Here is a 13,447-nt window from a genome sequence, read left to right as displayed (position 1 = left end):
ATGATGATATAATGCAGAGTTAGAGCCTAAACTTTACAGAATAACACACATGAATATTACATAGTGTCAGGCTTACGTTTTATTTGGTGTATTTATTTTTATTTGTAGTGAAGATAGTGCTTTTCATCAATGTGACCTATAGAGAAAGCGTACTAAAAGCGTATGGAGCTGTGCTAAATTCTGTTGCTGGTGGAGGTCTTTTAGGGTAATAAAAACTTACCTTTTTATCTGTTGTGGCCAGTGAATTAATGAGAACTGGCAATATGTCTACACTTAAGCCAGTAGATCCTGTTTTCAGTTTGCTATTTCTTTTTCCAGTATTTACTAATACATGGCAAATCATAATTGCAAGTAGATTGTGTAAAGCCAAAAAGTCAGTAGAGCAAATGAGTTGTTTGCACTGGAGTTCATAATGAGCAGTGAAGTTAGTCTAAAATTACTTTTCCTGACAGCTTTCGAAGCATGCTATGATTTATTTTTAAATCAATGAGATTAACATTTATTCTTCTTGTTCTCCCTTTCCTTGACATTTTGTATGTATGTTGCAAGTATATGGGGGTGGGAGGAAACCATCTTATAATTATTAATAACATGATAGATAAAAATCAACAGCTCAGTAAAAAGACCAAAACAGTTATTGTAATTTGTTGGGTACATTCTTTTATTTTTGAGAACTTAAAAATGGTAGCTAAAATGAAGGTATTAAGGAATGATCGATGAAAAAATTTACTAGAATAATCTACAAGTAAACAATTCAAGAAATAAAGTTGCTGATAAAGTTTCAGATACTAATGTGATTTAGAGAACAATCGTTAACTGGGAAAGTTAACTGTGTTTTCATAACAAGCTGTGTCCTTTCCTGGTTCTGAAATAATATTTTCTTCGTCTAGATATATTTGATAAGTTCAATTCAATGTGCAGTTAATGGTTGAAATAACATATTAGGATTTGAGGAACTGGTTATCTTTGTTTATTCTTACCATCCTCTTTCAGTCTGTGAATATAAATTAGGTTTGAGGCTGTTAGCCATACCAAAATCTCATAAGATAGGATGCTCAGAAGTTGTAAATTTTGTTAGCAACAGAGAATGTCTGCCTTCTTAAATGTTAAATTTACAGTGCAGCACCTTCTTGGTTGAACTTAATTTTTCTTCTATGTATCTGCTGTATTTAAGATGGTTCTACTTAAATTATTAATTAGTAACTTTCAAATAATATACATAAGATATATATTTTAGAAAATACTTAAAATTCTGGTTGAAATCTGTTTCATAGGAAATAAGAATCAACTTGACACTAACCGTGATTAAAAAATGAGTAGTAATCACTTGGCAAATAAGTGATGGCTCTTTTATAATTTGCTAACGTCATTATAGAAAAGAAGAATGGAAAAGGAAAAATTGGGACTTTAAATAATTAGCATAAAATAGTACCAATTTTTTTGTAAAGTCCAATGTAAAACAACCATGCCTCAGAATACTGAAATAAAAACAAAAGTAGCAGTGGTTACTTGTGTAAACCACTGTGTGAATTAAAAGTTTGCTGATTTTAATCAGGATTATAATTAGTGATTCAAATAACTGATTTAAATTGATCCACCCTGACTTTGCTATCTCTGATTCCTTGAGAAACAAATGTAAAATAGCATTGTTTTGGTACAGTATGAAAAGTTCAAATTTGTACCTGCCTGTGCAATGTTAATAACATCATGTCTAGCCATACCTAAGTTTGATCGTTCAGACAGTTTTACCAAAATGTAATTTTCAGGGAGTCAAATAGAGCCATGTTTCACAAAAGCTATTCCCAGAAAAGCTAAATGCCAAGGTAATCAATCATACAGTGTACTGTATCCTGTTGTTATGGATATAATACATTATTTATGCAGTGTAAAGATTTTTCAGATGTTGTTGAAGTGAACAGGCAAGCGAATGAACAACTGTAAGGTATAATATGTCCTTAGCTGAAAATTGCAGTTTCCTAGGTTAAAATTTGTAAAGATGCCTTGAATGCTTACAACATGTTTGAGACTGATTTTCTGCAAGTAAGGACTTTCGGGGAGTCGAGAAGTCAGTTAGAAATCTATAATATGCTAATTACACCTGCAGATGAGTGCCAGATCTTCTGCTCTTAGTATTTGTATACCACTTGTATTTCAATTACTAAACCCAAAGGTTGTTACTCAGTCACTGGAAATAGGGTAAACCACTTTGGCAGCAGTACAAAACCCAAAGACTCTTTGAGGTAGTCCAGTGTGGGTTCCTCAATGAGCCATTGCATATGATCACCACTGATACATTTGATGAATATAATTAGGCACAGGCTTAGGCTTTTGATGGAAATTTGTCTCAACTTTCAATTTTCCCCTCACTGCATTGTTTCAAACATTTTGTTCTTGTGCTGAGAATGAGATGATAGTCTTCTTCACCAGATTCATTTAATAAACTGCGATATTTGTACGAGAAGCCCTAAAAGACTGATAAAAAAGAGTATAGCAGTGGAAAAAAAATTGCTTCCATAAATGGCTATGTATGAAAATGAGGGAGACCTTCTTCCCTTCTCCCTGTCAGATCTGGCAGCTCTTTCTAGTTGGTTTGCAGGAAAACGTGCAGTCATACCTGCAGAGTAGTTTTCAAACTGTGACCTTGTTACACTCCCTGGCTGAAGAGATCTGCAACTCAGGGACTTTCAGGGGCAAAGGCACAGCACTGCTGTACTTACTGTCCCTTGATAGATTTTTATCACTGTTACCTACCTGCTTTTTGAGCCCATGTAAACTCTTAACACCTTCTGTATTCTTTGGTGAAACATTCATGGCTTTGGCACTTGCCACGTGAAGAGGTGTATTTGGGTGTTTAGCCATGCGTTCCGTAGTTTGCTGTTTTTGATTTAATTCCTCTATACCTGCTGCTAGCTCTTCTCCCTCTTTTTGGTGTTTTTCTACCTTCTTCTCAATCGATTCCAGTGCCATTCTCATACCTTCTTACTCTACACCTTTCCTACTCTTTCCCATTTTCTAAATAGCTTCAGTCAGCTCTTCTCTCCACCATGGTTCTGTTTGTCATGACTCTGTCATCTCCATCAGATCCTCTCTCGATAGTCTTCCTCTCTTTGGCGCTCTCACCTTTGCCTTATGATTCTTCCCTGTTCATCTTTGATTCCCACTTCCACACTGGCCTTTCCTACTTTTCAAGCTGCCACATTTCTTCATGTCCTTCTATTCATTTGCAATGTAGACATGTTTCAGTTCTACTCAATAGACTTAATCTATCCTGTTCTTTAGCAACTGCTCTCTGATTTCCCTTATACAGCTCCTCTTCCTCAAGAGCCCTGACTTTTATCAGCCTTCCTCTCACCTGTTGGTCGTTCACTTGCCCTTTCCATATCTGCTCCAATTTTTGGGGGGTTTGCAGATGTTCTGGTGTCTGTCTTCTCTAGGAGTTCCTCCTTCATAATTTCAGGAATCTCATAGTCTTCAGTCTCCATGTATGACAATGTTTTGTACAGCTCTGCCTTTTGCTTTTTTCCTCCTCTTACCTGTGGAGAAACCCCGACCATGAATACAAATTCATGTCTGTACTAATGAGTCTTATCTCAGTCTCTCTACTCCAGCTCTACCTTTCTGTCCAAATTAAAATCTTAGCTGACGTTTCATGGATGAGGCAATTCTCAAGAAAAAAGTTCAGCCTTCTTTGCTATCTTCTTTCAAGTTCACTGTGGGTATCACAACTATCTCTCACGTTAGCCTATGCCGTAGTATTGCTATGGTCACTTTCTGGTGCTTATCTAAATCCTTCTTAATCCTCCTTTTGTCCCTTCATTTTCCACAGATGACAAATTACGTGTTTTCTCTTTCCTGAAGAGAACCCTTCCGTAGCTTCTGCCTGTACTAGCATTCCCCAACCCTATTGCACATGTGATACTACATTTTATCTCAATTCCCTGAGTAACACTAACTCTCAGCAATTATTCATAATGTTTGTTGTTTTTTTTTTCTTTAAAGTTGCTTTATGTTATTTTAGACCTGAAAAATTGTATTCCTTTCAATTAGTTGGTCTTGCCTCATATAAGTCTTTCTTGTTCTTCCTACTTGACATTTCTACGACACGCTTTTCTTACTTGTTCATGTAGATAAAATTGTTATCAAGGGATATTATGATTTTCTGTCTCCTGGTGGACGGCTGCCAGTCTACCTTCATCCAGAATCCCCTTTGCAGCAATGCTTGTGGAAATACAAGGGCAGGTCTCCTGCTGTGTCATGCCCATTGCTCCTAATCTTCCCCAGGCAGCTTGCTTCCTTGACCTTCATCAGGCTGTACGCATCTGTTCTCTCGTGTTTTCTACTTAACCCTTATGCTCTTTAGGCCAGGAGCTGTCTTTTGCAAAGTTTTATAGAAAGGGATTCAAGGCTTGGGAAGGTGGATTTGGCAACAACAAAAAAATTAATAATAAATGACCCTGCAAGCGTGCAACATCAGTCAGGTGCTTTCTGATTTACTGGTTACTTGTTTGCGTGCTTGAACAAATGTGAATCTATTGCTGCTGCTAAGTAGATCCTGAACAAAGGCAGACGAGGTATTGTTCTCACAGCAAGCAATTGAGTCAGTGCCGTGAGCAGCAATGCTACTTCTAGTTTCTTTTCCTCAGTTCTGTATGTAGAAGCACCAGTAGCAGTTAAAATAACGTTAACTGCGAGGAATTAATTTGATTCATATTTTTCTCCCTGTAAGTGTGCTATTTTAATACGTATTTTGTACAAGCATTTAGAGTATGTGACTTAAGCAGTGCAGTGAAAACATGTGAAAGTCTTGTTGTAGGACAAGCCCTTAATGCCATTGTTGCTGTTCCTTGTGTACTGAATACAAATCAGGTGTTTCAAGAAAAAGAGCAGAACTAACCAGTTTACAGAATTACATGACTTCTGAGGTTTCCCTTCTGATTATTTCATGTCAGTGCTGCTGTTGATCTGTTCATTCTTGAAAAACAGATGTCACCTCTCAAAGAGTGGTCTCTGCTCCCAGTCTCTGCTGTGAGCAGTGGTGGTGGTGGGACACCTCTGCTGCATCATGGCAGAGGATGCAGTTCCTTCAGGCTTGTTCAGAAGTGCCAGAAAGCGATACAGAGAAAATTCTCTTGTGTAGGCACTGTCTCTGTGGACATATGCTGAGGTTCCCTGTAGAAGACTGATGTGTTGAAATGTTTGAACACAGAGACTACTTTGGAGAATTACTTTCTGTATTTGAGCTGACAGCCATGACTGCTGTGAACCTAAAAGTGGAGAGAAAGAGGGAGTGTAAAGAGTCCAGGAATTATGTGTGGAGAATATAAATTCAAAAAGAGTGTTCTGCACTGTGGTTTTCTGGGTTTTTTTGAGAGGGCCTTAAACTTTTGGACATGTCTGTTGGCATGCTTAATTCTCCCAAACTTTTTTACTCACTTCTTTTTATAAGGCACAGCGAATAAACCCCAATTTTTTCTTCCTGTACGACTTGTTTACTTGCAAGCAAAATGATACCCGACAACCTAGCATTAGAAAGATTTAAAAATAAAAATTGTTTAGACTTTACTAGTTTGAAGCATTTGCATTGTTAAATGTTTTAAATCAATTTTGTTTCAGACAGGGATTTTGGTGTGCATGGTAGCATCTCTGTCTAGCTGCTGGCATGACAGGCATGGGAACCTTTATACTTTGCTGGAGATGAAGCTACTACTCTGTTAACTCAAATGCCAGAGACTTTGTTTATGGTACTAAAGTTCCTAGGTTTGATCTGTTATGCCAAATAAACCAACTGTGTGCTTATGCCCATATTTCATTACACCAGAACTATTAGCTAAAATCAAGAGTATATGCAGTAGGTTAAACCCTTCTGCTTGTCAAAATTTCATATATTCCAGTGTGTATTTTGCTTCCAGTGCTGCCTACCTAGTAACTTAGTTTCTTTAAGTTGTATTTTCATGTCTGTAACATGAATTACATTTAAGCTAACAGTGTAGTTGTTTTATCCTGACCTTCCCACCAGAATTATATTAGTCTGCCTTTCTGTTAAAATCACATTGATAATTGTGGCTAGTAACAACTTGAAGAATCTTATCTTTACTATAAGTATTCCACATGGGTCTTCTAAGACCAAATAAAAAAATGAAAAACATAAGGTCTATTATAATTCAAATGCAAATAAGAGCAAATACATTTATAAAAAAAGTCTTTGAGTAGATTTAGAATTTCTCAGCATTTTGTTTTGATGTAGATGAGTTTGTAATTGTAAATTTACCAAATTATATTATTTTTCTCTATATGCATTCGTTATGTTGCTATTAATTCTGGTATGGACTACAAGTACTTTGTAAAGATCAAGTCTACAGATAAAACATATATTTACTACTGTGAAAATGACAGAAGCTTTACTAATATAAAAAAGCCAGAAGTGAATGTGTGGAAATTTCTACAGTTTTTGTGTTTTCAATAGTTCTGAACTGTGCTTGTGGCAGGAGCCATTTCCAGCACAAATTGCTTTGCTATATTTACACAGCAAAGATTTGAATGTCAGTATATATGCGTCAGTGTGTGCTAGTTTGGAACACAGGCTTACCCGTTCACTGACCGTAAAATGCGGGGCATTTAGGAATGCCAAGAACGAAAATTAAGCATTTTCCTGTACATTATTTGAGACCACTGGTAAAAGCAAGATTTGGCTGGCTGAACTAGGCTAATTGTATCATTTTAGATGTCAGATTGCTTAAAAAGAAATAAAGAATGACTGGATGAAATTGAACCTTGGTGTGACTGCTAGCGATTGGGAAGGGTGAATGATTTGAAGATGAAGCTAAGAGTTACCTGTCCCTTCTACTGAAAACCAAGAATGATATTCTATAAAGTGGTGTGAAAACCAGGAGCTATGGCTAACTCCTTCCAGAGCCTGAAGATCAGTTAGATCATCTTAGTGCAAAGACTGTGTCTGTCTGACTGACCTGTAACATTGGTTTCTTCAGTTTTTGGTTACCAGCCTTTCTGGCCAGACCCATGGAACTTGGCCAATTCTTCTGAAACAGTTGACCCTGGTCATGTCTACACCATATCCTTTCTGTGGTGTGCCTTGAATGCATCTGTGTGCTTCAGACCAAGAGAACAGAAAGTCCTGCAACAACAACCTGTTTTCTGCTCTTCCCACCCTTTTGTATATCACTTCCTACTTACCCATAAGAAGAAACAAACCTACGAGGAGTGGCAAAACCGATTGTGGAATGGATGTGTATGTCACTCATAAGAATTAATGTTCAGTGTTGATGCAGATGACAAAGGGCAGACGACAACAGGAATAAAGCTCGCATGACTTGGTCACAGTTCATGAAGCTTAACCTTAAACACCACTGCACACATCTTAGAAATGTGGTTGAAAGGTGGCCTTTCCCCTCTTAGCTTGCAAGATCCTTCCCTCAGTGAAAATGATGCTTTCTGTCTTTGGATTCAAAGGCTGTTGATGAGCGTTAGATTGTATGGAGTGTAGTTGTCCAATTTTGGCATGGTTTAGGCAGTTCTTTGTATGTCAGATCAACACTTGGTTCACTCACAGACTCCCAGTCAGTTTTCAGTATCATCTAAGGCTTTGGTCTTGATCTTCAAAGCAACTGTTCGATCAAACACCCCAGCTACATCAAAGGCTGTATTTCTGTTTGTGAACTGTCAGAATAGCTGTATTCCTTTGGGGCAACGTAGATGATGAAATATCAGAGCAACCATGCGTCAGCTGGGGACACAGTGTTGTGGGTGGGGGGGGTACAGGCTATGAAAAAAAAATCAACAGCGAGGCGATCAGGTGAATTCAGAGTGAGATGTTTTAAAGGAAATGCTGCAAAACCTCTCTGTGAATGTGTTCCATCATAAGCATGATGCAGAAACAACTCCCATTTTTATCTGAAAAATAATTGTCAAAAAGAAGAAAATTAATAAAATTTGGAATGCTCTCAGATCATGAAAGGGATTATATCTTTAAATATCCCTTTATATGAGCCATAATATGCTAAATTTTTGAAAGTTATGTACTTGTGTAGGGTAACCTCCTAGCAGTATTTAAAGCTTACCTTTTCTTAGCATTAAAATCACAAACACCACTTACTGGGGAAGGCCGTATTATTAGCAAAAGCTAAAGGGTGGCATAGCTCAAAAGGAACCGAATATCGTGTAAGTATGACTGTTGATGGACTGAAATCAAGTCTGATCAACTTCTAAACAAACCTTAAAGGTCTTGTTTTTAGCTGATCAGAAATAATCCCCCACTGTGCTTTATAAAGCACAATGGACAGAAATTGTAGTGCCAAAACAATTATTTCTCCGCCCTCAACCTGGTTGCTAGGAGCTGATAAATTGCTTAAAGGGTTGAACATAAAAATTGCAACTCCAGACAATTTAATTGGATTAAAAAAACCCCAACAGCTATTAAATTAGATACAAATTAAGTACCATAATAAATACCATAATAAATACGTGTTCTATAAATTAAATCTTGGAAAATACAACAATTTTATGTATGTGCAGGTTTTCATGGTATGTTTTTTCAGTTCTCCCTTTTTATCTGATGGTAATGGATCGTTTTCAACTGAGTGCCTAATGCCCAGTAGAAATGAGACATCATTCTGCTATTTGGAACCTTTGAGTCCATTGAGTGTCTGTTTTCTTAAAAAGGTACATCAATTTCTTCATTTTAAGATTCTCTTAGCCTGCCTAAGACATTTACCTGAGCTTCACCAGCCATTCAGCCTTCTCTACAAAGAGAAGGAAGTTGTCATCACATCTTGTAACAAAGACAACTAAAAGTTGAATTGGAGGTATTCTGTCGAGAAGCAGGGCAAAAGCTCTAGAGGAACCTGCCCTGTTTGCCTCATCTGTTGTGTGTTTCCAAAATGACTATAGTAAGGTATAGTGTGATCATTGTTGACTTGGTACAGTGTGGAAGGTTGAAGGTAATGAGGTTTCCAAAACCTCCAGCACAGAAATTTTGCTAAATTTTTCTAAAATGTTGAGTTTTCATAAGAAGAATCTCCTTATGCCTCAGAGGGAGACTATGTGAATGCAGAAATGTTTTCAACTCAATGCCATGTTCAAACTGAAAGTCTCTGTGCAAAGTTTCTATGGAACTAGATTGCAAACTATGTGGGCTAATCTGGTATAAAAAAAAGAGAGAGCTTGTCACCCCTGAGCAGGATGAAAATAGCAATGTGATTGCCACTGAATCCTGTTCTCTTGACCGGCCTGATTTGATGTCTGAATGGGTTTCCTTCCACAGCTGAACTTTGTATTAAATACATACTCCAAAGCACATTGTTGCTAACCTTAGACATAAAGTACAAGTGCTGAAAATCTTGTCTTCAGTTAATCTCTTCTTTGATAGTGATGGCCTTAGGAAGGATCTAATCCTGAGTCTGTAAATTGCATCCTGTTTGTATCTGAAGAACTTTTACAAGGGTTATCTTGAACTATGATTTTGCTTTTTTTCTCCAGCTCTTGTGGTGAGTAATGTGAAGTTAAGTCACAAGATTTCTTCTTCCTGACTGGCTGATACACATTTGAAGCAAGAGGGGGAAAAAAATGAGTTTCTATTGTTCAGTTGTGGATGATAAATGTTCATGTTCAAGTTTTTAACAATTTCAGGGTCTTACGAATATTTTAATGAATATGTAACTGGTGATACTTATAAGAAATATGACCTCATGATTCCTGATGAATTAAAGAGGCATCTTTGCCAATTATTTCTTTTCTTATAGTAAGCATTACCTTGAGCACATCTCTGCAAATTTTCTGCTGGCAAAAATGAATATGAATGTGTAATGAAAGCAAAGGTTTGATCTGTATATGTGTAATTGTCTTATGTGTGCATGTATAAATGACAAAACTTAGGAAACAATGCAGTCTCAAGATTTTACTGACAACTGAGAATATGAATGAACAGCCCAAGTCTTAAAAGATGACTGCCAATAAATGTTAGTATTACAGAACTCCGTTGCATAGTGTCACACATGCATATTAAAAAATACCTTGTTCCATACAACAGCTTTGAATACTACTTCTCCTTTTTGTTTGTTTGGTTTTTTTAAAATATATACTTGGTATGCACCAGTTGTATTGAAAGAATAGATGCAGTGGGAGGGACAAGTAAAGAGCAAATATTTAATGTTTAAAGAAATTGAAATAAACTATAATTTAATGCAGAATGCTTTTCAAATATGGTGTCGTGGTTTAACCCCAGCCAGCAACCAAGCACCATGCAGCTGCTCACTCACTTCCCCCCCACCAAGTGGGATGGGGGAGAGAATCGGAGAAAACAAAGTAAAACTTGTGGGTTGAGATAAGAACAGTTTAATAGGACAGAAAGGAAGAAAATAATAATGGTAATAATAAAATAATTGGAAGATACAAAACAAGTGATGCGTAATGCAATTGCTCACCACTTGTTGACCGATGCCCAGTTACTTCCCTAGCAGCAGTCCACACCCCCAGGCCAACTCCCCCCAGTTTGTATACTGGCCATGATGTCACATGGTATGGAATACCCCTTTAGCCAGTTTGGGTCAGCTGTCCTGGCTGTGTCCCCTCCCAACTTCTTGTGCCCTTCCAGCCTTCTCGCTGGCTGGGCATGAGAAGCTGAAAAATCCTTGACTTAGTATAAACACTGCTTAGCAACAACTGAAAACATCAGTGTGTTATCAACATTCTTCTCATTCTAGATCCAAAATATAACACTATACCAGCTGCTAGAAAGAAAATCAACCCTATCCTAGCCAAAACCAGGACATATGGAAAATGATTAACAAAAAGGTGACCTTCAAAATAGTTTTCTGTCAAGTTAGTAGTGCTCTGTAGTGTACTAAGAGATGAGCTAGAAGATATTTTTCATAAGCAAAAAAAAAAACTTAAAAAAACCCCACAAAACTAAAACCAACTTTGTTGTGAAGCAGCACCTGAAGTTCCTGGCAATCAACATGCTTTTCAGACAGTGGTTATGTTACCTTAGGCAGTTTACAGTGCTGCTGAGTCTGACGATGCTTTTAGTGATTTTATATGCCCAGCTATACAATAGCGTTTGCTAGTGTTTCAAAGTAGTCAAGAACTAAATGTGTGTTTAGTATGTTTTTCTTCTGCCTTCTGATTGCAAATATGGCTTTTATCCCTTTCTTCTGCTTGCTTTCAGTGCACTGTAGACGTGCCACTGGACAAGCAATAAGGGACTTTTGCAGTGGTGACTAATCTTACCCTTCACCAGCTCATCTCCTTTCACTCACTCTATATGCAGATATAAAAGGGACCATTGGTATGGTTTTTGTTTGTTTGTTTTATTTTTATTTATTTTTATTGTGGTGAGGTCTGTGCACATAAGGACAGTGTTCTTTTAAAACCTGGTGATAGATGGAAATGGTGAAAAATCAGAACAAAAATGAACTTTAAATATTTAATGATGTGAAGTTGTTTGTAGAATGAAGGATCATTTAAATGAGTACTGTTTTGGAAACTCAGCTGTGATGTTGATTAGATATATAAACAAAGGGTAGCGATGACTTTAATTATAGTTTCTTTGCATTTATTTTTGCTTTTCAACATAAATATGCATGGATCTAGGGTTCACGTTGCTTAGAAATACCTGTAAGCTTTTTGTTTGCATTCTTCTGTGCATATACAATTGCATATGCCCTCCAGTCATCTGCTTTCTTTGTGCGTGTTAGCAAAATTTACAAAAGTGGTGCCGTCAGCTCAGGACTGTGTGGGACAGAACCTGTATCTGCAAAAGCAGTCAGCTTTATTGTATTATCCAAGACTTTTATGGACCAGCACCTTCTGTGCCCTCTTTGTTAAGGAATTAGTGAGGCATTCCCAGACCCTGGGGAAACGTGCCAACGCCAGCAGCCTGTCTGAGATGTGCTGTGGGGACGGAGGGAAGCTGGGCCCCAGAGAGGAGGGATGAGGGGGTCTGGGAGGAAGCCTGGAGAACATGCATCACTTGTGGTAGATGGCTGAAACTCCCTTAGAGCAGTTAATTCAGCTTAAGCAGCATTTTGGTTTTTAACTGCAAGGACACCCGGATGAGCTTTAAATCAGAGTATTTTCTGAAATACACCTTACAGCAGTGATTAATGTGTCCACAAGCTCATATCTTGCTGCCAGTGTGTTTCTGAGAGACAGTAAAGCTTCATATTCCTTTAAAACTTGCTCTCAGATGACTGTTGATCAGTTGTTGCCCAAATCTCTCTTAGATTTGGTAGATTTAAGATATTGGGAAGGTAGAATTTGAATGTAAATCCTTGTGCTTCCTCTTTGAATAATATTTCTTCAACCTTTAACAAACAGCCTTGGAAAAGAGGACTGATGATGACAGAAATGATTCCATTTTCCTGCCTGTAATAGTGGTGGCCTTTGACTGCAGTTGAGGGCAATGGTTTTTGTTATGGCATCCCTATTAATGGGGTTGTGGCAAGTAGCGTGGACTTGTTTGCTTGTCTTGTAACTCTCCATTTGTCACCTGCAGGTTGAAGAGGAAACAGTGGCCTTTCTTGCAAACAGTGGAAGTGAAGAAGAGTTTGATCCAAGTACTCTTCCAGATCCTGATAAATACAAAGATTCTGATGAAGAGCAGGATTCAGAAAGTGAAGACAGCTATAGGTATGTACACATCTTCCATGTTCATTTTGAAATGTTCATGTTTTTTAGAAACTGTTTTGTTTAGATGTTAGGAACTCATTTTATCATCCTCTTGCTCCCGGGACTTAGTATTTAAGTTTGTTTGTGAGGTAGGTGCTGAACAGAAATCTGTCCTAAAGTCTATTTTCTCTTGTGAAGCTATATGAGAAAGATTTTTGAGTCAGTGGTGAAGGGATCTCAGTGAGACTGTTCCACATACATACAAAAATCTTGACTAATATCTTGGAGGTTTCATGTGTTTCTGTGGTGGGTTGACCTTGGCTGGACACCAGGTACCCACCAAAGCCACTGTATTGCTCCCCTCCTCAGCTGGACAGGGGAGAGAAAATATAACAAAAGGCTCATGGGTTGAGATAGGGACAGGGAGAGATCATTCACCAGTTACTGTCACGGGCAAAACAGACTCGACTTGGGGAAAAAGTAATTTAATTTATTGCCAATCAAATCAGAGTAGGGTAATGAGAAAATATAAACAAATCTTAAAACACCTTCCCCCCACCCCTCCTTCCCAGGTTCAACTCCACTCCCAATTTTCTCTACCTCTTCCTCCCCGAGCAGTGCAGGGGGACGGGGAATGGGGGTTGGGGTCAGTTCATCACACATTGTCTCTGCTGCTCCTTCCTCCTCAGGGGGAGGAGCACTCCTCACACTCTTCCCCTTCTCCAGCGTGGGGTCCCTCTCATGGGAGACAGTCCTTCATGAACTGCTCCCATGGGGTCCCTTCCACGGGCTGCAGTCCTTCAGGCACAGACTGCTCCAGTGTGGG

The 13,447-nt window shown here is 38.1% G+C and overlaps 1 protein-coding gene across 1 annotated transcript in view; it reads left to right on the top strand.

Moving 5' to 3' along the window:
* The window catches only part of DDX10 (DEAD-box helicase 10), a 200,710-nt gene that overhangs the window by 172,961 nt on the left and 14,302 nt on the right, over positions 1-13,447 (top strand). The window contains exon 17 of the mRNA XM_030042889.2: positions 12,509-12,642. Coding sequence (XP_029898749.1) covers positions 12,509-12,642 — 134 coding nt within the window. The remainder of the gene's footprint in view (positions 1-12,508; positions 12,643-13,447) is intronic.

This window comes from Aquila chrysaetos, chromosome 19, assembly GCF_900496995.4.
Source record: "Aquila chrysaetos chrysaetos chromosome 19, bAquChr1.4, whole genome shotgun sequence".
NCBI lineage: Eukaryota > Metazoa > Chordata > Aves > Accipitriformes > Accipitridae > Aquila > Aquila chrysaetos.
This window is presented reverse-complemented; position numbering and strand designations above follow the sequence as displayed.